Genomic DNA, 25,256 nt, shown 5'->3' with positions numbered 1-25,256 from the left:
GAGACTTGAGATTCCCCGTCTCCTCCTCTCCTCGTCTAAAGCGAAGCGGCAAGAGGGCGGCGCCAGGCAGAGGCAGCGCCGTCCGGTCGCCTCCTCCTCTGCTGCTAACGAGGCCAAGGGCGACGAGAAGGAGCGGCGGGGAGAGGTTGCCCGAGGGAAGATTCCGAAGCGGGAGGAGAGGGGCCGGGCCGGGCCAGCGCCGCGGGGTCGCCTACTCCGTCGCCGCAGCCTCCCACACCGCCGGGGCCAACGAAGACGAGAGGGATTAAGGTGGAGAGGTATCCCGAGGCGCTTTGCGAAGGTTCCAGAATGGTGGTAAGAACTCTCTCTCGTCCCCTCCCTCCATGTATTGTAAGAAGATGATCTTTTTTTTTTTTGTTTGATGAATTCTGGATACTAAATTTGTCCGCTGATACGGTGATTTCGGGCGTTAGATTTGGGTTTGTCATGTTGCGAGGTTATTGCGGTGTAGTAGTAGTTGTTCCTGCCCCCCCCCCCCCCTCTTCGTTGCGAGGTTATTGCGGTTTTTGCGCCGGAATTGGGTTAGAGCTTTGCATTTTAGATGCGATTTTGGCATTGCTGGTGGTTTGGTTGGTTCCATTGTCTAATGAGGTGCCTGAGGTGTGGGGCTGAACTCGTGTCACAGGACTGGATCAGTGACAGCGATGATAGTGATAAGCTCGAGTGGGGCAGTGAAGGCGATGGGGAGGCGGCGGCGAGCTTCGACGCACCTGGTGCTGGTTCATCAGCTCCGGCCTCGAGGAACATTGATGCTCCTGGCCCGTCGACACAGGTGAGGCAGCTAACCGATACATACATATGCCACAATGTTGCGTGAACTCAGCAGCTAGTTGTTCTTCAGCTCATGTTATTATTACCTTGTTTCTTGGGGTTATGATCTTAGTGTGCTGTTTGTTTGTGGAACTGTCTGAAAGGTTGCTAATGGGAAGGCTGGGTCATCTGCCTCTTTGGTTGAGCAATTCGTGGATATGAGTTTCCCGAGGGACATGGTCCTGAAGGCAATGAAGGAGAATGGTAGTTACAGTAGTAATCGAGTTCTTCTTATTTATTTAGGTTGCAGGTGATTTTACATACTTTGTCTGACTGCTGCTTTTGCTTTCAGGGGATGGTGGTGCAGAGTCATTACTTGAGCTTCTTCTCACCTACAAGGTCATCTATGCGCTTGCTTTTATTGATTGTTCCTTGATGATCTTATTGCATGGTGCGAAAGATGACTTATATTTACAAGTGATGTTGTGAAATGCAGGCAATAGGCGATGACCCTTCAGTGGATAACGGCTCTGCTTCTGGTTGTGTTCCCCGGACTGTTGATGACAGTGATGATGACGACATTCTTGAAAACTGGGATGATGAGGATGCTGGTGGGGGTAGCAAGAGGGGTCCTAACTCTGATGATTCCGGTGATGAGGTATTTTCATGCCCCCCCCCCCCCCCCTGTGACCGTTATGCATTTACTTGTGCTTCAATCAACTATACTTATGCACTATACTTGTTTCATGTTAACCTAGCCCTTTCTTTTTTTCATAATTGCGTAAATTGACTACTTACCCCAAAATTATTAGGCTTCTTACTTGCATCCGTTCCCTTTGTTTTCAAACAAGTGTTAGCTGCACAGCTGTACCAGAAATAGGATGTGCTTTGTTTTGTCCCCTGTCCTTTTACTTTGGACAATGAGGTTGTTTTAGGCAAAACAAAATATTCCCGTGAAACCAGAAACCTGGATTTTGTAAGAAGATCGTATTGGTAGTCAATGTAGTTGTGTCAAGCATAAACTTTGAGCTACTGCATTTTGTCATTTGCATTCAACTGCAGCTCTTGTATTAGCGATGTTCCTAAATTTCTTAGTTTTTATTGATTCGGTTGTCTGTTCTAGTCATCTTTCAACATTGTTTAGCTGTTCTAGTCGTCTTCATTGTTCTGGTGTTGTTGACCTCACTATACAGTTTTATCTTACCTTTAATTTAATATATCTTTAGTAGCATCCTCTCCTACTATTTTGATTAAAGAAAACTTCACTAGTAGTAGGGTAGAATCTGTGTCATGTTGAGCACGCCGATTCCATTTTGATACTTATGCAAATTGATAACTATCCTGAGAATTGGAGGGTCATATCAGCACGCCATTCCCTTTTAAAATCAAAGGCATGACCCTACTTTATTGAAAGTTAAGCTATTCCCTGTTTAATCCCGCAGGTCTCACCTACATAGTTGTACATCTGCACCATCACTAGGAATGTGTTGTATTTTTCCACCTTTAGGGTGAGTGAGGGTGGGGGTTTGCTTTAGATAAAATCACCTATTCCCTTAGGATTGGTAAAATAGCTTTTTAGTCCAGCCATGTTTCAATGTAACAGTGAGCTTGTCTTGTTTTCCAGTGTTGGGCATGTGACTGCATGTAGCTGAGAGTTGGTCGAACTAGACTTCCGCTGGGCTTCCCTTTTTTTTAATCCAGTACCCCTTTTCTCAATGAAACGATTTGCAAAAGAGTAGCAAATCAGCTAATTGTTTGTCCAAAGTTCTGATAATTCAAGAATTTTAGTTTTGTCCTTTGGAAAACAACTCTTCTCTTCAGTTGTGTTGCAAGTAAAATATCAAACTTAAGGATTAGGAATACCCCCATTATTATCTTACTAGCTAAGTACTCGTGCGTTGCAATGAAAACACAAATATTGAACGCGGTAACATTAAGCACAAACTCAAGGTATGGAGATGTGGATGCGCTATGGGAGTGCAGCCGAACGAATACGTCAGGAGCAATGCCGTAGTTTGATTTCAGATGGAATCAAAAAAAGGAGGAGGTGATTATCTGCTAATTTTCCTCCTAATTTTTTCATTTATTTTTATTAGTAAAATGGGTCTCATATCCGCAGCTCGTAACGAGGTGGGGAGGCTGGATGGCAAAAGTGGGTAAATTATTCGAATTTTTGGGGTTTTTATTAGATATGAGGGAAGTAGGGGGAAAAGGTGACACAGGAACCAACTTGTGTTTTATATAGTAGAGACTTCGAATGTGCTTTCTAAAAAGGTCGGGACAGCATCTGTTTGAATATTCTCATTGCTTTCTAATGCGCTTTTTTGTGCTTTTATACAGGATTTCTTACACGAGATGTCACAGAAGGATGAGAAAGTCGAGTCCTTAGTGAAAATGGGTTTTCCTGAAGATGAAGCCACAATGGCTATTACTAGATGCGGTATGCTCTCTATTTAAGTTGCTGCAGATTCTTTTTCGTCATGCTTGTCATCTCTCTTGTTTATAGAGATAACAACATGGTAGTATTTTGTATTTTCATCACCTTGTTCCACCCACCTCCTTATGCCTAAGATTCCTCAACAAAATAAGCAAGTTTTTCAGAAACCATGTTTCTAAGATGAAGTTCCAGCCTTGAAAGTAGCCTATGTTCTTATATAGAATCAATCAGTTGAATAACATCATTGCTATGTTTAATGTTATGTCAAACTTTCTAAATGTTTTGCTCCAGCTTTTGAGAACCTTCCTCAAGTGCTTAAACCTAAAACCAGTAGACTTGGCTGCATCTTCAACTGAGATAACCTGATCTGGTGGCTTCCTGCCAAGCCTGATTTACTGTTTGCATAAAGTCAGGGTGAGCCAGTAATTTTCGAATCTGAAGACAACATTTGGGCATGTCTACTAATTTGTACAGAACAAGGCATATGATAAAAAAAATATTTCTTACAAGAGGAATAGCTAGGGTGTTTAGGAACTTATCTGTCCAACTTGTAGGTGTAAAGAACCAATCAAGTTGTTCTGGTAAGGGCACTTCTTTTCCCTTGCTACATGTATATGCGATTCCTTTCATTTGAAATTCAACCAAACCTTTACTATTAATAGCATAATTGAACTCTTTCATGTTTGATAAATTAAGAGAGCCCCTTTTCCTGCATTCCATTTGTCTTACCAAATTAAAGTCGCACACAACCAGACACAGCTCATCATCTTGTATGTCAAAATCCTTTAACCACGACAGAAATTTATTCTTTTCTTCCCGAAAAGAAGGGCCATAAATATTGGAAAGAAACCAAGTTAAACTGGGAGCTTCAGACTTGAATTTCATAGTGAAAGAGTATTTATTCTGGTCAACACATTGCCCTTCAAATTGGGACCAACCCAAGCAGTTACAAGCCTCCGGATGCTCCTTCAGAGCTGACAAATAGTAGTTCATTAATTTCATTGGGACATATTTTTTTAATGTACTTGCTGTCAAATGAAACCGTTAGTATCTTGTAAGCAAATAACATCACTTGCAGATTCCTCTATCTTGTCTCTATTTGATTTTAAATTATCTTCAGAGTTTATTCTTCTAACTTTCCAGTTAAAGATACTCCAAGTACCCCTTTTGCTGATCATGCACCTTATTCTATCTACTGTGGTTTAAAATTACTCAGGGCAGGATGCATCTATCTCTGTTTTGGTTGATTCAATCTATGCTGCACAGACAGCAGGAGATGGTTACTCTGGCAACTTCTCAGACCTTGAGGTAGCGTTTTGGTTTAACTGTTCATTTGAATCAACAAAAAATTGTGGTTCTTCTAATTTAATGGAATGACAATGGAACTGTTTTTGTAATTCTGCAGGATAATTCCTATGGAGGAAGAAAGAAAACAAGGTTCATGGAAGGTAACAAGAAAAAGAGAAAGAGATTTGGGGCTGCGGCACAAGGAAGTAGAGGGCCCTTGGATGGTAGCCATGATGAGCCGATGGCTCTCCCAAATCCTATGGTTGGATTTAACTTGCCAGATGTGAGGTCAAGATCAAAAAGAGACCTACCTGCACAGGCTTTTGGCCCACCATACTTCTACTATGAGAATGTGGCGCTTGCTCCAAAAGGTGTCTGGACAACGATATCGAGGTTCTTGTATGACATCGAGCCAGAATTTGTGGACTCCAAGTTCTTCTGTGCTGCTGCCAGGAAAAGAGGTTACATACATAACCTCCCAATTGAGAACAGGTCACCTCTTCTTCCCTTACCCCCAAAGACAATATCTGAGGCCTTCCCCCGTACTAAGAAGTGGTGGCCCTCATGGGACCTAAGAAGGCAGTTTAATTGCCTCCAGACCTGTGTGGCTAGCGCGAAGTTGACAGAAAGGATTCGTTTGGCTCTTACAAATAGTGAAGATCCACCACCTCTAAGAGTTCAGAAGTATGTGCTAGAAGAGTGCAGGAAGTGGAACCTTGCGTGGGTCGGTCTGAACAAGGTTGCTCCTCTAGAGCCTGACGAGATGGAGTTCCTACTCGGTTTCCCTAAGGACCACACGAGAGGAATCAGCAGGACAGAACGATACAGATCTCTAGGCAACTCATTCCAAGTGGATACTGTTGCTTACCATCTCTCGGTGCTTAGGGACATGTTTCCACATGGAATGAATGTGCTCTCCTTGTTCTCTGGTATTGGAGGAGCAGAGGTAGCTCTCCACAGGCTTGGTATACCCATGAAGACCGTTGTTTCGGTCGAGAAATCTGAAGTGAACAGGACTATCTTGAAGAGTTGGTGGGATCAAACGCAAACAGGCACGCTGATTGAGATTACTGATGTACAAACTCTAACTTCTGAGAGGATTGAGTCGTATATCCGAAGAATTGGCGGATTTGACCTTGTGATTGGGGGTAGCCCGTGCAACAACCTTGCTGGGAGCAACCGCCACCACCGAGATGGCTTGGAGGGCGAACATTCTGCTCTATTCTATCATTATTTTAGGATTTTGGACTCAGTGAAGTCCATTATGGAGAGGATGTAGTCTTTAGTGTAATCTTTATTATCTTGGTTCCAGAACTTTAGCATTTGCTTTGTTAGCAAACTTGTTAATTATTTGAAGTTTGGCTGGTGTTATTCTCATGCCACTCTAATTTAGGCCATTTTTTAACCTTCTTTGATGATCAATGCAAATCGTAATATTAGCACAATTTGTGGCAGTGGCAATTCTGATGTTTTGTTTTCATGTATGTATTTCTCAATGAGAGATCTAGTATCCCTCAGCACAGATCTTTGATACAAGCAACAGTACTGCTGATAGCAACAAATATGGGAAACTTGTTTTCCATTATCTAAGAAAACAACAAATATCTGAAACTGTGAAGTTGTGAAAAGGACAGTGCTATAAGCTCCAGCCACCCACTTACGGTGAGGACTGAGGAGGTCCTCCCGCATTGTGTGCACCCAAAAAAATCCTACTTCTTCTCACAGTTACCACCATGGCACAGCTCCATCCAAAGCCATAAAAACCACTGCAACAACTAGTCAATGAGAGCTAAGGCTTCCAAGCTCTGAATTTTAAGGATGTTGGTGCCAGCTTCAGTTCAGATGCCTCACACCATACGACCTGTTGCAAGCTGCTTTGGGCTGCATCACCGTTCTGTGCTGAATTCTGACCGATGTGAGTTCTTCAGTGTCAGCTTGATGCTTTTCGAAGTGTATGTATGTTCAATATCGATTTAAATCTTCCTTGTGCAGATTGCACATCGTGGTTGACTGGAAAGAAGCTTATTCTTTCCACTCGTGGTGTGCTTGAATCCAGCAGTGGCGCGCCATCTGGTGGCCTTGTGAAGAAAAGGTGGGAAACTCTTGAGTGTTGCATTGCTAATTTACCTCAGAAAATTAAAGAAGTTGTCCTAAAATTGACATTGTGAAAGCATCGTATTTACCTCGAGTCTTTTAGATTCTTCATACTACCACCTCAGGTTTCAGAAGAGCCTAGTACAGTACATGCAAATCTGGAGTATGCAGAGCTGTAGACAGCTTGACTGAGTAGTTTTTGCAGAACGATAGTGGAGCACATTATTCTGCTTAGAGCCAAACCAAACATCTCCGATGCTGAAGAAAAGGACATGCTCGATTACTTATATACATCTCAGTATCAGATGAGAGGGATACTCGCAGTCTCATTAGGTGAGAGGCTTATATACATCTCAAATGCAGAATCGATTAAAGTTATGAACTGTATTTTGGTACTTGTGATATGTTGGATGCAGGCCGCATAGAGGACCCCAATAGCGAGAACTTCACGCACGCTGTTTTCATGCGTTTTCAGCAGAAAGAAGACATTGCAAAGTTCCAGAGTAGTTCATACTATTCCAAAATTCTTGATGAGCATGTAAAACCTGTTTCCTATGTACGCCTCTGCATGTAATCTTCTTTCCAGTTCTTACATCATAATGATTCTTTATGCTCATAGCATTGTGAGAGTCACTATTTGGATAACTTACAGGGCTCAGTTTCTGTAGATTTCGAATCTGAGGTGGAAGATGACATAATCCCTCTCTTTCGTAGGGGAGAGGTAACTCAACCTGACCTTATTCTGGCATATATTAATATCCTTCAGCTTTGCAAAATAATCCCTTGTGCATTGCACTTAAACATAAACGTTGGTTCTTGCAACAGGATTTTAACTATGGTGTCGAGTTTATGCTGCTGATATCTTTCTTGGAGACTTCATCTAAAGAGGCGATGGAGGATGCATTAGCTTCTCTTCAGAAGTTGATCAGCCAATGCAGTTATTTTATTGTGCAGGCAACCTTTGGTACGACAATATGATACCTTATGGTTCTTCTTTTGCATTGTCACTGTCGCGCAAATTCCCTAAGCACAATGTTGAGGCTGAAGACACATAACCTATTTATCTCGTATAGAATATTTCGCAGTTGTTTTTTTCTTTTTGTGCTTATGCTTTGTCCACAAAATCAAGGAACTGCTTGTCATGTCATACTTTTATTTTGTATCAGGCTGCTGTTTGAATCATATGGACAACGGATACAGTCATGCTGCAGTTATCCGGTTTCCATCCTGTAAGTGGGCTATAAGCTTCGTCGCTTCCCATTCAGAAGTCAGAATCCCTGAGCCATATAGGTGTAGGACAAAGCTAGACGATGGAAAAGCTTGCCTGACACTAGGGTCTATGGTTGCTTACTCGGTTACTTGTTTCATGCAGTTGATGACTTCAAGTTGTTCAAGGAGAGCATCGAGTACAAGGATGTAAGGCTTCTCTACTTGCATGCATTCATATTTGGAATCCAGAAGCTTTATTTCTTAATTGATTTCAATGGAATTTGTTCTCTAGGGGGGGGGGGGGGGGGGGAGGAAGCAAATTAAACACAGTTAGCTCTAAACTCCGTTGCTTTTGTTCAAGTTCAGATTTATTCAGAACTCGTTATTGTTATGGTATACAAGATTGTTGGAAAATTAAACACAGTTCTGGATTCGCACACCTTAACAAATTTTATTGCAAACAATTAGAACAAAATAGAGGTTGGCAGAATGATGATGCCGCCATAATCAGGAGATTCCAACTTGCTGGATCCAAGTCTGATGTATTACAGCAAACTACAACCATCGCTTCGGTTTACAACAAGAACGATTTACACTCCATATCATTTGCCAAGCATGAAAATTACTAACATTCTCCATAACTATTGTGTTGCCTCGTGAGCTGCAGATGTGGGCATCAAAATTTCATCCGATTGTGGAGAGATCCCTCCAGCTACATTTCACCGTCGACCCCGTGGGGAACCAGCTGATGTAGACATAAGCAGCATCCATTCTGCTCTGAATTTGCTACATTGTTGGCATTCTTTGGGTTACTAAAATCAGGTTGCTGCAATGGAATCTTAAAGTTCAACAGCAGACTGATCGATCCTCGTCAGATGAACACCAATCTTGCAGGGAGTTCGATCTCTCCGCCCATTTGGGCTGGACGGAGTGAAATCATTGCACGTTCTGTGCCTTGCTTTTCGGTTAACGAATTCCTTGTAATATAAAACTGTGCTAGTTATGACGTAACCATTCACTCGGACTGAGCAGAGGACTTATGACGTAACTAAAACGTAGCCATGCAGCCCCCCCGCATTCCTCCTTCCTTCCTCATCGATCCCTTCTGCCGTAGTCTGTAGTCATGAGCTAAAGGGCGAAAGCCAAACTGCGCGGTTACTACCCCTTGATCTCTTTTCCAAGAATACAAGATAAAAGTGTTGGAATTTGAAGGGGTTTTTTCTTTAAAAATCAAATTTGAATTGGAGTCAAATTTGAATTGAGCAAATTTCTTAAAGAAAAAAAAAGGGGATAAGGCCTGACCGAGTGGGCCGCTTCTCGGCCCAAAAGTCGAGCAGCCCACCCGGCCGGCTGCCTAACCTAAAAGGGTGCTCGTGCCCTGGGGTCTGGTGGCGGCCGCCACAGAGGAGCGTTGCGGGGCTCCGCCCTTCTCGGTCGCCCGTTCGTTGCCCGACGGATTCGGTGCGTCGTTGAGGCGTCGTGGGGTGGATGCCGGGCCTCTTCCTCTCCCTTCAAATGCAGGTGAACTCACTTGATCTTCTCCCCGGTTCACTTTCTGCGAGCTGCTCTCCACTTGCTCTCGGTCACGATTCTCTCTCTCTCTCTCTCTCTCTCTCTCTCTCTCTCTCTCTCTCTCTCTCTCTCGCGCGCGCGCGCGCGAGGCTGTGCCGGCTTCCTCCGGTGGGGCATCGACCGACGTGGTTGAGCTCACCTTTGGTCGAGTTCCCGTCGGCTCTCTCTCTTGTCGGCCTCATGCGGGATTTGGCGCTGCGCCTTCCGCCTGTTCGGTGCTCGGCTGTTCGGTTGCCGGCTGCGCGTGTGCGCGAGGAGATCCGTGGTGTTGTCGACTTGGTGGTTTCTGAGTTGTGCCTTCGTGCACGCCATAGCCTGCAGTGTACGACTTCTTCACCTTGGCCCAGTGTTGGACTCTTGCTGTTGTGATTTTCTCTGCTTCTCGGGTGTCGGCTGTGGTGTGCCTCGCAGCCGGCTCTGTGGCATTGTATCTCCGAAAGCTATTCCCAGTTATCCTCAGCATAGAGGAAGAATCTTAGTTTTCTGGGTCAGCGCATTCGCGTGCCTTGCCATCTTCATCCTGCTGGACAGTAAGCTCATTCCAATCCCTCCTTTACATTCTAGCGTGCAATTTTGATTCTCATTTAAGTTCATTGTATATGCATGCTAGAATTGGCAATATTCTGCTCTGTGATGAATGCGAGCTAAGTGCGTTTAGTGTATCAATTGAGCTCTTAAGATGGGCCGTAGTAGCCGGTTATTGATCTAGTGGAATCTCTATTGATCAGTTGTGTGTCCACTGTGGTGTGTCTTTTGACGCCCTCTGTTCAGTGGTTCCATGTTGGCTCCGTAACTCTGGAGAGCACTTGGAGTTCTCTGATTCTATTGGCTTGGGCACCCTTGAATATTCTTCTGGATCTGGTGCCACCTTGTGGCACCTTGTTCTGATCTGTTGCATTCGGCTGTCTTTGTGGCTACCTGATCCTGGTGGCTTGGGCACCCTGCTGTCCTCTGTGTTCGGCTCTCTCTCTGTATTCATTAGAGGCCGACTGATACTGTGCTTTATATTTTCAGAGTTGTTCACTTGATCATCAACTAGGGTAGCTCGGCCTAGCTCTAGAGGTGACTTGATACATTGATCGGTAACATCTTAGTATGTGTTGGATGGCCGTTAATTCGGCAACTCGCTCTGAGAGCTATAACTTTGTTTTAACAATTGTTCATGTGTTATATTGCCTCTCTTTGTCAACTGTCAGTCTTGATTCATTTGTATTCATGAGTAGCTTATGTGCTTTCATATATGCTTTTGAAATACTCATGTTTGCCTATATGATATATGTTGGCAGTTATGCTTTTATATATTCTTGTAAATTCGGAATCAATGTAATCGGAAAGTTGCTAAAATATACTTTAACACAACAATCCAGAAAACTGAGATTAATGGCCGCTCACTCAGACGTCATTAAACCTGATGCGTTCGACGGCACATGTTTTAAACGCTGGCAGATTAAGACTAGGATGTGGTTGACCGACCTGAAGTTGTTTTGGGTCGTGACGAGTGTTCTCCCTGAGACTGCGCTAGCAGATGCTGATGCGACAATGAAGGCCATCGCTGATGCGGAAAAGGCTAAATGGGAAGATGCAAATCAAGCCTGCCTGTCTCGTCTGCTGAACATTCTGTTGAACCGTCTGTTTGATGTGTATTCGGGATTCACTTAGGCCAAGGATATCTGGGATGAGCTAGAGAGCAAGTTTTCAGAGGTGGATAATGGCAACGAGTCATTCACGACAGAAAATTTCCTCAACTATAAAATGTATGAGGGAAGGTCTGTGATGGAGCAGCTACAGGAGCTTCAGCTCATAGTCAAGGACTTAGTCCAGTACAACTGCATCCTTCCAGATAATTTTCTAGTGAATGCCATTTTGGCAAAGCTGTCGTCCTCGTGGCGTGACTTCGTGACCACTCGCTATTACATGAAGAAGCAAATGACACTCTCTAAGCTGTCTGCTGCTATCAATGCCGAGGAACGTGCAAGGGCCAGCAACAAGCCATCACCACAGGTCCAGGCTCACCTAGTGGAGAAGGGGTCATCGTCGAGATTCCAGAACCAGAAGCAGAAGAAGTACAATGCTCAACCTCCATAGAATCAGAATCAAAACAAGCCCAAAGGCAAGAAGATGAAGAAGAAGAGAGAGGACTTTATTTGCTATGTATGCGGCACGGCCGGGCATACTGCTCGCAGGTGCCGGGACAAGAAGGGCAAAGGTCCGGCTCCTAAGAAGCGCAAGGAAGCACATGTGGTGCTGGATCCGTCCAGCTCCGAGGGGTATGTACCACAGGCCTTTATGGCAAGTCCATCTAATGATTGGTGGATTAATTCTGGTGCTACTGTACTATCGGAGGGTTAACTCCTATCGCAGGGATCCTGAGGGACCCCTTTTTAGAGATTCGGCCGGGGGATGATCCTGAATAAGTTTGCTAGAGAAATAAATGGATATGAATGCAATGGCTGGCAGGGGTGGAATGATCCAATGCAGAAAAGAGTAAATGCACTGGGAGTTTAGATAGGTTCGGGCCGCACGGAGGCGTAACACCCTACTCCTGTATGAATGCTATAAATGTCCTGAGAATGTCCCTCAAGGATGTTGCTGGTTACAAGAATGTTGTCTATCCTAGAGCCTAGGGCTCCTTGTTCTTCGGTCTGTGTGAGCTTGTCTTTGCTTGTTCAGAGATTTTCCCGCTTCTCTCAACCGTTGTCTCACTTGTCCAACTTGTCTTTGTCCGTGCTGCCGGCTGCTTTAAATACCCGCCGGCAGTAGTGTGCCCCGAAGGGGAGGGCACGAGTTCCAAGGCACCATAAATGAAAAGGGCGTCATCATAGCCTCTGTGCAAAGTGACGGGGGTTGAAAACGCGCCCCGCGCCCGGTCAACAGGCGTCATGATGGCGCTTGCAACGGGCGCCGTGGAGAGGGCCCACCGGACAGCGGCAGAGTGGCCCGGCGTGCCCGCCCTGTCTTATTCTCCTGCCACAGCAGCGCGGCAGACGGAACGCCTCGGGCCTTACGACATTATCCCGAGGCACGCCGGATGGTACGGGACGGGACCTATGCATTTAATGTCCCCACGCCCTTTTGCCAGAATATGGCAGGAACTGACACCGAGCATGACGGGAGCAGTTGGAGGTGACAGGCCACGCGTGCTCTTAAATACGGCCTCGGACATTTCACTGGCTGACACCTCATCTCCGGACCCCTGTGGGGGCCACTGTCAGGGGGCTTCCTAGGTCGTCGGGGAACCGAGTGCTCGGGGTCACTGTTCACCTCCCCGAACACTCTCTCCCGAGAATGCCCTTTCTTGATCCTCGGGGAACCAAGTGCTCGGGGGCCACTGTTCACGGCCCGAGCACTCTCTCTCGGTCTTGACTGTACGGATCCTCGGGGAACCGAGTGCTCGGGGGCCGCTGCTCGCAGCCCCGAGCACTCTCTCCCGGAACTTCCTTCGTTGAATCCTCGGGGCACTTGGGTGCCCGGGGGGCTACTGCTCACAGCCCCGGGCACACCTCTCCCGGTACTCGGTTTTTCTAGTCGTCAGGGGACTTGGGTGCTCGGGGGTCACTGTTCACCTCCCCGAGCACCTTCTTCCCGGTTACTTAGTCTTCGTAGTTCATCGAGAAACCCAGGTACTTGGGGACCACTGGCTGTGGCCCCGAGCACCCTCTCCCGGGACTTAGTCTTCTCTACCTCGCGGAGGTGACCCCGCGGGATGGCGCCACGTGGCGGATTGCTGGCCTGGCCTCGGGATTCGGGGACCCCCGGTTCCTAATTCACCGACATGTACACATATGTGCTGATCGCTCCGCATTCTCTTCTTTTTACGGTGCAGCCTGTGGCCCCGTCTTGATGGGTAACGGTGTACCAGCAGCAGTACGTGGGACTGGACAGGTCTGTCTGAAGATGACTTCAGGCAAGACGATCATCTTGAAGGATGTATTGTTCGTGACGACCATGAACCGGAACCTTATTTCAGTGTCACAACTGCTTCGCCAAGGTCCTAAGTTAGTGTTCGAGTTCATAGGGAAGGCGTATGAGTCTGGCGGTCTGTTCCGCATGTCTGTAATGAATAATTATTCATTTTCTGCTATTCATCAGTCTTGTAATAAGAACCATGATGTGTGGCATTCCCGATTGTGTCACATTAATTCGAGGGCCATCAAACGTTTGAGCAACATGAATTTGATTCCTGAATATAAACTTGATACTTCTGGATGTGAGATTTGCATGCAAGCAAAGCAACCTCACCTACCTTTCAAGTTCGTAGAAGAGAAAGGCAATTCTCCTCTAGACCTTGTCCACTCTAATGTATGTGAAATGAATGGTATAATTTCTAAAGGCGGTAAACGCTATTTCCTCACCTTAATAGATGACGCAACTAGATATTGCTACATCTATCTAATGAGAACGAAAGATGAAGCACTAGAACATTTCAAAATCTATAAGGCTGAAGTAGAAAACCAATTACATAGGAAGATTAAACGCCTAAGGTCTGACAGAGGAGGAGAGTATCTCTCCAACCTATTCTCCGAATACTGTGCAGAAAGTGGAATTATTCATGAAACCACTGCCACATACTCACCCCAGTCAAACGGGGTTGCCGAACGGAAGAACCGAACTGTCTGCAACTTGGTTAATTCTCTGTTGCAGAGTTCAGGTATGTCAGATGTATGGTGGGGTGAGGCAGTTCTCACAGTATGCTATGTCCTAAACAGGGTGCCTCCACGCAAACCGCGAGGAGACGCCATATGAAGGGTTTAGAGGGAGAAAGCCGAACCTTTCTCACCTTTGGACTTGGGGCTGTCTTGCTAAAGTCAGTCTACCTTTACCGAAGAAGAGAAAGCTAGGACCAAAGACCGTAGATTGCGTCTTCCTTGGTTATGCTACAAACAGTGCAGCCTATAGATTTCTAGTGGTCAAATCCGAGACGAGCGAAGTCGCTTCTAATGTCATTATGGAGTCTCGGGATGCGATATTCTTTGAAGACATCTTTCTGATGAGAGGAAATAAGATAGTCGCTCCAGATGGGCCTAGTGAGCCGTACTCTATTCCTTCGAGTGTGTATGATCCAGCTCCAGATCTGGAGTTAAGAAGGAGTAAGAGACAGAGGACTGAATCCAGATCTGGAGTTGAGAAGGAGTAAGAGACAGAGGACTGAAAAGTCACTGGGCGATGACTATGTCACTTATTTAGTGGATGAGGAACCACGATCCCTCAGAGAGGCATACGCATCTCCAGATGCAGAGTACTGGAGGGAAGCAGTCCGTAGCGAGATGGATTCCATCATGGCTAACGGAACATGGGAAATAGCAGAGCTTCCAGCTGGGTGCAAACCGGTAGGGTGTAAGTGGATCTTTAAGAGGAAGAGGAGACCCGATGGTACTGTAGAAAAGTACAAGGCCCGCTTAGTGGCTAAAGGTTTTACTCAGAAGGAAGGGGAGGATTACTTTGATACGTATTCCCCTGTGGCTCGTTTACCCATGATCTAGGTGCTATTAGCACTTGCCACTGCATGCAAACTCCATGTCCATCAGATGGACGTGAAGACCGCTTTCCTGAATGGAGAGCTGGATGAGGAGATATACATGCAGCAGCGTGATGGATTTATAGTAAAAGGCCAGGAAAAGAAAGTATGTCGCTTGGTTAAATCTCTGTATGGTCTAAAGCAAGCTCCCAAGCAATAGCATGAGAAATTCGATAGCACGTTGATCACTGCCGGGTTTTGTGTAAACGAAGCCGACAAATGTGTGTACTATCGTTTTGTTGGGAGCAAAGGTGTCATTCTATGTTTATACATAGATGACATATTGCTTTTTGGTACCGACATGGAAACTATCAAGAAGGCAAAAGAATTCCTCTCCAAGAACTTTGACATGAAGGACATGGGTGAAGCTGATGTCATATTAAACATCAAGCTGTTAAAGGGGGAGAATGAGATTACTTTATCCCAATCTCATTATGTGGAGAAGGTCCTAACCCGATTCGGACAGATGGACGCTAAGCCAGTCTCCACACCCTATGATCCAAATGTCAAATTGCATAAACACTCTGGTGAACCCGTAGACCAGCTGAAGTATTCACAGGTCATTGGATCTCTTATGTACTTGAGCAGTGCGATGAGACCAGACATCTCATATGCAGTATACAGGTTGAGTCGTTATACGTCCAACCCTGGAGATGATCATTGGGAAGCGCTGATAAGGGTACTCAGGTACTTAAAAGGAACGATGAACCTCAGTATTAAATATACCAGTCATCCAGCAGTCTTAGAAGGATTCGGTGATGCTAACTGGATCAATGACTCGGATGAAATGAGAGCTACAAGTGGCTATTCTTTCACTTTAGCAGGTGGAGTTGTGTCATGGAGATCGTCTAAGCAGACATTGATAACACGATCCACCATGGAGGCTGAACTAGTTGCCCTAGATTCAGCAACGATGGAGGCAGAGTGGTTGAAAGACCTTTTGTCAGACCTTCCTGTGCTGGAAAAACCAATTCCAGCAGTCCTAGTATACTGTGATAATCAGGCTGTGATTATCAAAATTCAGAGTAGAAAGGACAATTTGAATACCTCCCGACATATTCGGAGACGGTTAAAGTCATGTAGGCATGCTAGAGAGACTAGTGTAATTGCAGTGGAATACATCAAGTCTGAAAGGAACTTAACTGATCCTTTCACTAAGGGTTTGGCAAGGAGGCCAATCCAAGCAGCGTCTGAGGGAATGGGACTCTTACCCTGTTAGGTTTCTACAGTGGATACATATCCTGAGTGATCGGAGATCCCATGATTCAGGTTGTAGGAAACGAAGCTAGTTGACACCAGAAGCATCTCTTCCTGGGTCCCATCAGCTGCAGTGCTTCATCTGTATGGTAGGCTGAGCATACGCTCTTAATGAGCTCTACGCCATATGGTGGGAAATTGTCCTACATGATTTCTTGAAGAGCTCACCTATGTGAACTAATCATGAGGTCGTGATTCGGGAGAGAAAAAGGGATACTCTCTAGTGAGTTCATGAAAAAGGTACAAGGGCATGACCGTAAAGCCCTGCCCGTTTGAGGAGCAGATCTAGTGCCCTGTACTATGTCTTTGAAATGAAAGCCCTCACACCAAGACACTGGATCAAGGTTTAACCCTCCAAGCTGTCTGTGCGGGATCGTAGTTTCTTTGGCTAGGCAAGGTTCAAGCTTAATCGCACCTTCGCCGAAAAATTAGTATATTACATCAATTTTGATGTCCATTTGGATCAGTCGAATTTTGAAAGGTAAAAGGTGGGGATTGTTGGAATTTCAAGGGTTTTTTCCTTTAAAATTCAAATTTGAGTTGGAGTCAAATTTGAATTGAGCAAATTCCTTGAAGAAAGAAAAAAAGGGATAAGGCCTGACCGAGTGGGCCGCTTCTAGGCCCAAAAGCTGAGCAGCCCACCCGGCCGGCTGCCTAACCTAAAAGGGTGCCCGTGCCCTGGGGTCTGGTGGCGGCCGCCACAGAGGCGCATTGGGGGGCTCCGCCCTTCTCGGTAGCCTGTTCGTCGCCCGGCGGATTCGGTGCGCCGTTGAGGCGTCGTGGGGTGGATGCCGGGCCTCTTCCTCTCCCTTCAAATGCAGGTGAACTCACCTGATCTTCTCCCCGATTCACTTTCTGCGAGCTGCTCTCCACTTGCTCTCGGCCACGGTTCTCTCTCTGTCTCTCTCTCTCGCGAGGCTGTGCCGGCTTCCTCCGGTGGGGCGTCGACCGACGTGGTTGAGCTCGCCTTTGGTCAAGTTCCCGTCGGCTCTCTCTCTCGCCAGCCTTGTGCTGGATTTGGCGCTACGCCTTCCGCCTATTCGGTGCTCGGCTGTTCGGTTGCCGGTTGCGCGTGTGCGCGAGGAGATCCGTGGTGTTGTCGACTTGGTGGTTTCTAAGCTGTGCCTTCGTGCACACCATAGCCTGCAGTGTTCAACTTCTTCACCTTGGCCCAGTGTTGGACTCTTGCTGTTGTGATTTTCTCTGCTTCTCGGGTGTCGGCTGTGGTGTGCCTCGCAGCCGGCTCTGTGGCATTGTATCTCTGAAAGCTATTCCCAGTTGTCCTCGGCATAGAGAGGGAATCTCAGTTTTCTGGGTCAGCGCATTCGCGTGCCTTGCCATCTTCATCCTGCTGGACAGTAAGCTCATTCTAATCCCTCCTTTACATTCTAGCGTGCAATTTTGATTCTCATTTAAGCTCATTGTATATGCATGCTAGAATTGGCAATATTCTGCTCTGTGATGAATGCGAGCTAAGTGCATTTAGTGTATCAACTGAGCTCTTAAGCTGCACCGTAGTAGCCGGTTATTGATATAGTGGAATCTCTGTTGATCAACTGTGTGTCCACTGTGGTGTGTCTTTTGACGCCCTCTGTTAAGTGGTTCCGTGTTGGCTCAGTAACTCTGGAGAGCACTTGGAGTTCTCTGATTCTGTTGGCTTGGGTGCCCTTAAATATTCTTCTGGATCTGGTGCCACCTTGTGGCACCTTGTTCTGATCTGTTGCATTCGGCTGTCTTTGTGGCTGCTTGATTCTGGTGGCTTGGGCGCCCTGCTGTCCTCTGTGTTCAGCTCTCTCTCTCTGTATTCATTAGAGGTCGACTGATACTGTGCTTTATATTTTCAGAGTTGTTCACTTATCATAAACTAGGGTAGCTCGACCTATCTCTAGAGGTGACTTGATACACTGATCGGTAACATCTTAGTATGTGTTGGATGGCCGTTAATTCGGCAACTCGTTCTGAGAGCCATAACTTTGTTTTAACAATTGTTCATATGTTATATTGCCTCTCTTTGTCAACTGTCAGTCTTGATTTATTTGTATTTATGAGTAGCTTATGTGCTTTCATATATGTTTTTAAAATGCTCATGTTTACCTATATGATATATGTTGGCAGTTATGTTTTTATATATTCTGTTAAATTTGGAATCAATGTAATCGTAAAGTTTGCTAAAGATACTTTCGCACAAAAAGTTCGAGGGAAAAGATACTTTAGCAAAAAAAGTTCAAGCTCCCGATATAGTCATCGTAGAATCCGCTGAAGGCGCGCGGGTACTACTGTTGATCTGTTTTCCACGAATATGTGAAACCCGCCACAGTGCAAGCTAGTATTTCCGCCACACGCACCACCCCCGCACTCCTCCTTCCTTCATCATCGATCCCTTCTGCCTTGCCATGTTCACCCCCGTTCAGCTCAGCAGCAACAGTGCTGCCACTACAATCGACATGAACACGACCCAAGTCATGGAAGCTGCAGGTGAGGCCGGCACCTCGAAGCAGCTTGCAAGGCTGCTGTTTATATTTGGGTTCCTCACTCTGCTCATGGATTTAGCTACCGCGCTTTACAAGCCGCCGAGCGGAGTCGTCTTCGAGAGCCACAAACGGGCTTACTACCTCACCCTCGCCGGAATATTCGCTGCTGGATTGGCCGAGGTCTCCACCGCCTTCTGCCTGTCTGTTGGCTCCTCCGGCGAATCCATAGGCCGCCTTCGCGCGTTCGCCAGGGTAGTACTCTGCGCCTCCGTCGTGCCGCTCGCCGCTGTCATCGCTCTCGGCGGCTACGCCGTCCTCATCAAGGGCTAATTCTGCATGACGAAGAGGGTGCATATGTGCAAGTCTATATAGTAATTATCTACGGCTCCAGATGTATGGGTTGTACGTCGCTTGTATCTTTTTTCCCGTTTTCATTGCCAATATAATAAAAATAAGAGTTGTATCATATATGGATATCGTGTTTCATCGATTGGAGATAAATAGCGTGGTCATATATAGTAGCTTCTGGTTTGAGTTCTTCACATGTGTGATTAACTTGGCAGTTGTATTATGTTGAATTGAAGGCATGCTCTCCGTCAGCGGCCAGTGCCGCTGTTATCCCCGAAAGAGAAGAAGAACAAGAGGATGGGAAGAAGAAAACAGAGCAAAATAACATAATCTTCCTTGAATTGTAGCAAGATTTATGGAACACACATGTGAAACCTGGAACAAACAAGGGAATTGTATCATAATCTACCTTTCGCATTGAAAAGTTTTGGAAAAGTAACAGGCGCTTATTTTCTATGATTCTGGTGTGCCTCTCTCCCTCCCTCCGCGTATCATAATCTACCTTTCGCATTGAAAAGTTTTTGGAAAGTTTTGGTAAAAGGGCGCCTCTCTCCCTCCCTCCCTCCCTCCGCGTAAACTCCATAATTTACATGCATTCTAGTTCGTTCTCAGCTTGTCCTGCTTCGGAGGTGGAAATCCATATTTGCTTGTACGTCGCTGATCGAGCATGAATGAATGATCAGAATCTAGAAGATCGAGTTGTGTTTGCTGAATGCTGATCAGATGTGATTATGTGGGTGTGTGATGGCGACCTGCGGAGTCTCAGGTCTCTAGTACTGCTTCGGCTACCGACTCAAGATGATGATAGCTGCGCACGCACAGCACAGGGATGCATGACCGAGTTGGCGATGCGTGAGTGCATGACCTGCATGCATGGGCCAGGCTTCGGCTGCGTACGACCTGAGCTTGACCACTAATGTTGGGCTGCTAGTTAGGGCCGCACGGCCTTTTTCTACTTTTCAGAGGAGCGTCGCACACCCAGTCAGACCGTCCACGTCTGAGCGCAGTTGGGCCTCAAGCTTTGTGGGCCGCGTTTCCGGCCTAGGCTTATTTTTTGAAGTAGATCGGTCTAGGCTTATACTTTTCTCTGTTTTTCAACATTTTTTCTTCACTTCCCTAAAAACAACATTTTTTCTCCAGGGGCTGAGAATATTTGTGCACATCTAGAATAGCCGAACGCATACTGTCATGCATGAACAATCAGAGAATATTTTTTTCTTCTTCCTGAATTCAAGAGGATGTATGTCCTAAGTTGTTCAAGCAAACATATTTCTAAACCCCGCGTATCTGATTCGAAAATGGGAGTGGGGAGAGCAGGGGCGAGGTGGAAGGTGGACGGAGGCAGCGAAAACGGTGGTCGGTGAATGTACAACTAGCGGCGGCGGATTGGACCGGTTTGCAAGGGCGGGCTTCGATCAACAATGACGGATGGTGGATGCTCATAGTTGTTGCGGGGCGGCGGCTTCCCGGCCGTAGCGCCCCGGATCGACTTCGTCCGGGAATTAATGCTCCTTTTAAATTTGCTACTCTACATCCGATGGACGTCGTCGTCTGCCACTGCCAGCCAGTGGTGACGACTGGGTCGCTCTGCACCGCCCAGGCGACACAGCCGCAGGCAGGCTCTTGTCCAGTCCTGTGGCCGTGTCGTAGTCACTCCAGGAGCAAACCGTGTCGTAGTCACTCCAGGAGCAAACCCCGCACGAAGCAGAGGACCAATCAAGCACAAGAGCGGTGAGAAAAGATCAGCTCACTTGAAGCTGGAGCAGTGGCGAGCCGAGCTGACCGGAAGAGTTCCTGCAGGGTAACCCGTGACCAGCGTGCTTGACTGCTTGGGCAGTTGGGCGGGGTGCTGCAGCTGCTGGCCTGCTGGCTGCTGCTGCTGCCGGGTTCGCCGGCTCGAGGTCGGCCGGTCAGTGCGTGGGCTCGTTCGTGCGTGTTCGCGTGGGCGCTGCAAAGGAGGAGGAGCCGAGGAGCGAGGAGGGCAGCTCTGCAGCGGGCAGGTGCGGCAGTGCCGCAACCGGGGGTGAAGCCCTGTGATCGCGCGCTCGCGGTTCCCTCGGTCGTTCGACTCCTGATAGCGCGGAGGTGGAGCGTCGGAGGAGCCGAGCGCATGGGGGAGAGTGACACGCGACGCGACAACAGGCCTAGGCAGCTAGTCGGCTGCGCGAGTGGGCTGAGGCGCCGAGCTGAGCAGGCTGCAGGCGTCCGTAAGTCTGAACAACCCTGGTGCACCAGTTGCTTGGACCGTGGTACCAGTGCACCAGGTGGTCTCACTGGACTTCGCCCCTGCCTTCTCCCTTGTTCCGTCACCCACGCCGTCTCAAGCGCGTTGTCCCCCAGCTACAAGCGGGAATTTCCGCAACCTTGTCGGTACTGCTGCATCCGACTTTCTGTTGGGAACGACCAGATCACAGCAGTGGCACTGAGTGTTTTTCAAAAAAAATTATTCATCCTCTTTCGATGCAAAATCTTAAAAGTGATAGTTTTCGAAGACCTGCGCTCCCATTCATCGGTACACGTCGGCACAACAGGATGGAGTAAACTACGTGCAGCGACACAATAGAGAGAAGGGTAAAACTCTAATTGTGTATATTCTTTATGGTGACAACTGATAGGTATATATAGAGAGAATTACGCAGTTAAGACGTGTCACTATCTCATTCTTAACCAATATAATTATCATATATATATACACCCACACAGTAAAAAAATAAAACTACAAAAGAAGACCGCACATACGCCCTACGCAAGCTACTATACCGATTTCGACGAACAATTCACAGAGATGTCGTGCGCCCGTGCCCTTCGCTTCCGCCCCGACCTCAGCCATAACCTGACAAGGCAAAGCGAGCGAGCGCGTACGTGTGTTCTCCTAGTATTCTCATCCATACATGCTAAGTGAGCGAAAGATATATTTTTTTTAATTTGATATCCCTTCACCTCCACTAGTAAGGTGTGACTAAAAGATACACCTTCATTTAGTTGGGCCTTTGAGATTTATTTGAAATTCTAAATATATTAGGCTAAGCCCATATATCGAACAATTATCCATCAAATCTCAAAATCCCACAGAGATTTTACTTTTTTCTCGATACTGATTGATATACCAGTGTTTCGATGAAGACTTGCTAGGGTTGAACATCCACCTAGAGTATTAAGGTACACTAATTCACAACTTAAATAATGGACTATACCTTAAATTGTAAGTTTTGTGCAAACAAGTTTAACTTAAAATCATAACTGATACTTGACTGTCAATAGATTACCCCTCGGGTAGAGCATATAAGTGGTACTCGTTGATCTCTTCATGAGTTTATTAAAAATTGAAGGTTTATCTAATCCTTAAGTATGATTTTGATAATTAATGATAATACCTGTAGACTGGCAATTGTATTAAGAATTGTTAGTATGTTATTTCATATGTAATGCATGGAGGATTGAGCATGAATTCATTGAGGAATATCATGTGATCAAGAGATATATCAAAATGAATGAACTCTAGGTAATACTCGGGTAAATGATGATCAGGCCTTGGGGCGAATCGGGGTCGGGTGCAGCAAGAACACACCCAACCCAAAACCCCGTATGCAAAACCCAACCTGATCCTAAAACTTCTAACGGGTGAGAATTCACCCTCGACCTCGAACCCGGTGGGGACTCGAAACTCGACGGGGACCCTACGGGCGTGGGCAACAATGCGGTGCGAGGTGAGTGCCGGCGACGGCAGGGGCGACGCCAGCACGAGCGATGAGGGAGCTACAGTGGTGGGTGGGAGGGAGCTGCAGCGCGCGCTGGCGCGGGCGACGCCGAGACGAGCACCAAGGCGAGCGACGAGGGAGCCGCGGCGGCAGGTGGAAGGGATCTGCGGTGGGCAGCGGCTCTACAACGCACAAGAGCAGCAGGTGGATTCTTTTTTTTTTTAAGGATGGTAAGAGTATTACCGATTTTTTTATAGAAGAAAAGAATTAATCAAGTTTATTAAAGAAAACGGACCCGAAAACCTCACAAGTATATGGTTTATTTGAAAGAAAATCGGTAAAAAAACTAAACAACAACAGCCGAATAACATTTGGATTAGAACTGAACCAACAAACAACTTCATAGCACTGACATAATCCTACCAATCTACCGTGTCTTAAATCAGGTTGCTGCAATGGAATCTTAAAGTTCAACAACAGACTGATCGAACACCAATCTTGCAGGGAGTTCGATCTCTCCACCCATTTGAGCTGGAAGGGTGAAATCATTTCAAATTATGTGCCTTGCTTGTCGGTTAACGAACTCCTTGTAATATAAAACTGTGCTACTTGACAGATACACTGTTTTTATGAATGAATCTTACAAGTGAACTGCTTACTTAGGAGGTGCTCTTAATCAATGTTTTGGGTAGCAACTAATCTGTTATTCTATCACTTAAAACACATGTCATCAAGATGAGACAGCTGTCTGTCAGTCTCAGTCATGCTCCTTTGAAAATTTCTCAACAGTCTTGGATATGGTAAACATACGCTGATGGAGCCGGCATGTGAGCTCATTGACGCCGCCCGGCCGGCACATGGATGTTACACGGGGACGGGCGGAGACGCCGGGTGGGCGGACAATGCCAAGTCGCCGTCTGCCATTGCCAGCCACTGGGTTGGGTTGGGCGGCTGGCGCGTCCGCTCTGCACCGCCCGAGCGACAGCCGCGGGCTCCTGTCCAGTCCCGCGGCCGTGCCGTGCCACTCCTGGAACGGTGCGGCTCTCGCGACCCAGGTGGGAGCGCGCGGCCTGGTCGTGGATTCGTTCCCCGACCGCCGGGGGTGGTCGGTATTCCATTTACCGACCACCCTTCTCCATTGTTCCGTCATCCACGCCGTCTCAAGCTCGTTGTCCCCCCAGCGACAAGCGGGCATTTCCACTGCCCTGGTCGGTACTCCTGCATCCGACTTTCGACCACGGCATTTTGACCCGCCGCTTCGTGCTCGTGCGTGCTTCCCTCTCCTTCCGTCGTCCTGGAGAGATGGACGCGGCCGCGAGAGAACGAACGGCGCCGCCGACGAGTCGCTTGCACGCGCGGAGGCCCCAACGGACGGCTCGACCTCCGCGGCCGAATCCCGCGCTTCACCAGCGACGGCGCGCGCAACAACCTACTCTCTGCAGCTCCGCAGCGCGGCAACACGTGCTCTCCTCTCCTCCGTCCGTGCCCACCACGAGAAGAAGCAGCAACAGCCACGGCGTGAGCCGATCGAAGGCGTGCTAATATCCAGGAAAAGTTGCAGCCATGTCGCCAATGATTTAGCCGTACCATAATCGCGTTTTCCATCGTAATCGACTATAATTTCATAGTCCATATGTGTCTCATGCATGATCACAAATCGATCTGCGTTGCCTTAATTCGACCACTAACAGATAACAAGCACAATACAAAAAAAGTTACTCCTACTGTAAACATGTAGACGGAGTATGGATATCGATTCTACATACAAAAAATGTTTCTCTTCTTGCATGCACAGGGGCTCAGGCTCGATCAGCTGGAGCACCGAGCTCGCCGGTCAGTTGTGCAGCGGGTTCGGCCCCTGAGGCACCACTCTCTTTGACTCGGACAAATCCTGCATCCGCCTGTTGCGACGATGAACACCGCCATGCTTCCTCCAACGAGGTCTCTGCTTGTACTTGTTGGAGAGGAAGTAGTAGCCCTCGCTCGGCCTCGGCGGCGACTCCACTTGGTGCACCATGACCACCTCTTCGCTTGGAATTATCCAGCCATGGCAGAGGCCAGCGAGCTCTCCTCCCAGGAGCAAGAGAGTGAGGAGTAGCAGCATAAACCCGGCCGATCTCATGGTTCAGTGAACCCAAAAGGTGTTACGACTTACGACAAGTCAAGAAGATGGAAACGAAGGACTTGGAGCTAGCAAGTACTAGCAAGAGATTTTGAACAGAGATGTGTTGGTTTGTCAATTGTCAGTCACTATATAGCGAGCGGGCGTGGAGGCTAGAGAGCCTAGCCAAAAGTCAAAAACATCGCTTGACAGGACATGCATGATTGTTTAAACACTAGATGATGTCCTGACTATGGCCAGCGAAAAGTTTGTGCAGAACAAGGCAAGAGCGGCACAGAAAGTATTCAACTTTGGCCATTTTGACCCATGAGGAGCTTTGTTACAGTTGAATTGCTGATGAGACGAGGCCAACGAACAAGACTCTGCGAGGTGATACAAGACATGGGGGCAGGCGTCGAGTTTTTTTTTTTTAGCTTTTTTTAAATTAATATTTTAAAAACATCACTTGTGACACTATATTTTTAAAAACTAGTTT

The 25,256-nt window shown here is 47.0% G+C and overlaps 4 protein-coding genes across 5 annotated transcripts; all 4 read left to right on the top strand.

Annotated features, from left to right (window-relative positions):
* On the top strand, window positions 1-5,975 carry LOC133917107 (DNA (cytosine-5)-methyltransferase DRM2-like). The gene is made up of 8 exons (XM_062361083.1): window positions 1-315; window positions 647-793; window positions 936-1,035; window positions 1,124-1,170; window positions 1,268-1,429; window positions 3,112-3,211; window positions 4,425-4,516; window positions 4,614-5,975. Exons 1-8 carry the CDS (start codon window positions 310-312, stop codon window positions 5,772-5,774), a joined length of 1,815 nt encoding a protein of 604 aa, XP_062217067.1. The 5' UTR covers window positions 1-309; the 3' UTR covers window positions 5,775-5,975.
* A 188-nt stretch (window positions 5,976-6,163) lies between these two features.
* LOC133917108 (uncharacterized) lies at window positions 6,164-8,841 on the top strand. 2 transcript variants are annotated; one of them, XM_062361085.1, is made up of 9 exons: window positions 6,164-6,410; window positions 6,488-6,587; window positions 6,795-6,922; window positions 7,006-7,127; window positions 7,242-7,310; window positions 7,415-7,553; window positions 7,756-7,818; window positions 7,962-8,005; window positions 8,466-8,841. In XM_062361085.1, exons 1-9 carry the CDS (start codon window positions 6,314-6,316, stop codon window positions 8,550-8,552), a joined length of 849 nt encoding a protein of 282 aa, XP_062217069.1. In that variant the 5' UTR covers window positions 6,164-6,313; the 3' UTR covers window positions 8,553-8,841. The 2 variants fall into 2 exon arrangements, with proteins under 2 accessions (XP_062217069.1, XP_062217068.1); XM_062361084.1 differs by having other exon boundaries at window positions 6,165-6,410; window positions 7,006-7,145; window positions 8,466-8,818.
* Window positions 8,842-10,750: 1,909 nt separating this feature from the next.
* LOC133914915 (uncharacterized) lies at window positions 10,751-11,455 on the top strand. Its single transcript, XM_062357877.1, has 2 exons — window positions 10,751-10,936; window positions 11,030-11,455. Exons 1-2 carry the CDS (start codon window positions 10,751-10,753, stop codon window positions 11,453-11,455), a joined length of 612 nt encoding a protein of 203 aa, XP_062213861.1.
* A 6,997-nt stretch (window positions 11,456-18,452) lies between these two features.
* Window positions 18,453-19,065, top strand: LOC133917106 (uncharacterized). The gene has a single exon (XM_062361082.1). The coding sequence runs from the start codon at window positions 18,536-18,538 to the stop codon at window positions 18,941-18,943; it is 408 nt and encodes a 135-aa protein (XP_062217066.1). The 5' UTR covers window positions 18,453-18,535; the 3' UTR covers window positions 18,944-19,065.
* Window positions 19,066-25,256: the final 6,191 nt, after the last annotated feature.

Source organism: Phragmites australis, chromosome 4 (genome assembly GCF_958298935.1).
Source record: "Phragmites australis chromosome 4, lpPhrAust1.1, whole genome shotgun sequence".
NCBI classification, from domain to species: Eukaryota; Viridiplantae; Streptophyta; class Magnoliopsida; order Poales; family Poaceae; genus Phragmites; species Phragmites australis.
The sequence above is the reverse complement of the archived record's forward strand: the minus strand, read 5'-3'. Positions and strand labels throughout refer to the sequence as shown.

Excerpts from the sequence above, each read along its gene's own strand:
- LOC133917106 (XM_062361082.1), top strand. The coding sequence starts at position 18,536 with ATGTTCACCCCCGTTCAGCTCAGCAGCAACAGTGCTGCCACTACAATC.
- LOC133917108 (XM_062361084.1), top strand. The coding sequence starts at position 6,314 with ATGTTGGTGCCAGCTTCAGTTCAGATGCCTCACACCATACGACCTGTT. Across the intron at positions 6,588-6,794 it reads GGTGGCCTTGTGAAGAAAAG|AACGATAGTGGAGCACATTA; the intron begins GTGGGAAACTCT and ends TAGTTTTTGCAG. Across the intron at positions 7,311-7,414 it reads CTCTCTTTCGTAGGGGAGAG|GATTTTAACTATGGTGTCGA; the intron begins GTAACTCAACCT and ends TTCTTGCAACAG.
- LOC133914915 (XM_062357877.1), top strand. The coding sequence starts at position 10,751 with ATGGCCGCTCACTCAGACGTCATTAAACCTGATGCGTTCGACGGCACA. Across the intron at positions 10,937-11,029 it reads CCATCGCTGATGCGGAAAAG|GCCAAGGATATCTGGGATGA; the intron begins GCTAAATGGGAA and ends GGATTCACTTAG.
- LOC133917107 (XM_062361083.1), top strand. Across the intron at positions 794-935 it reads CTCCTGGCCCGTCGACACAG|GTTGCTAATGGGAAGGCTGG; the intron begins GTGAGGCAGCTA and ends ACTGTCTGAAAG. Across the intron at positions 3,212-4,424 it reads AATGGCTATTACTAGATGCG|GGCAGGATGCATCTATCTCT; the intron begins GTATGCTCTCTA and ends AAAATTACTCAG.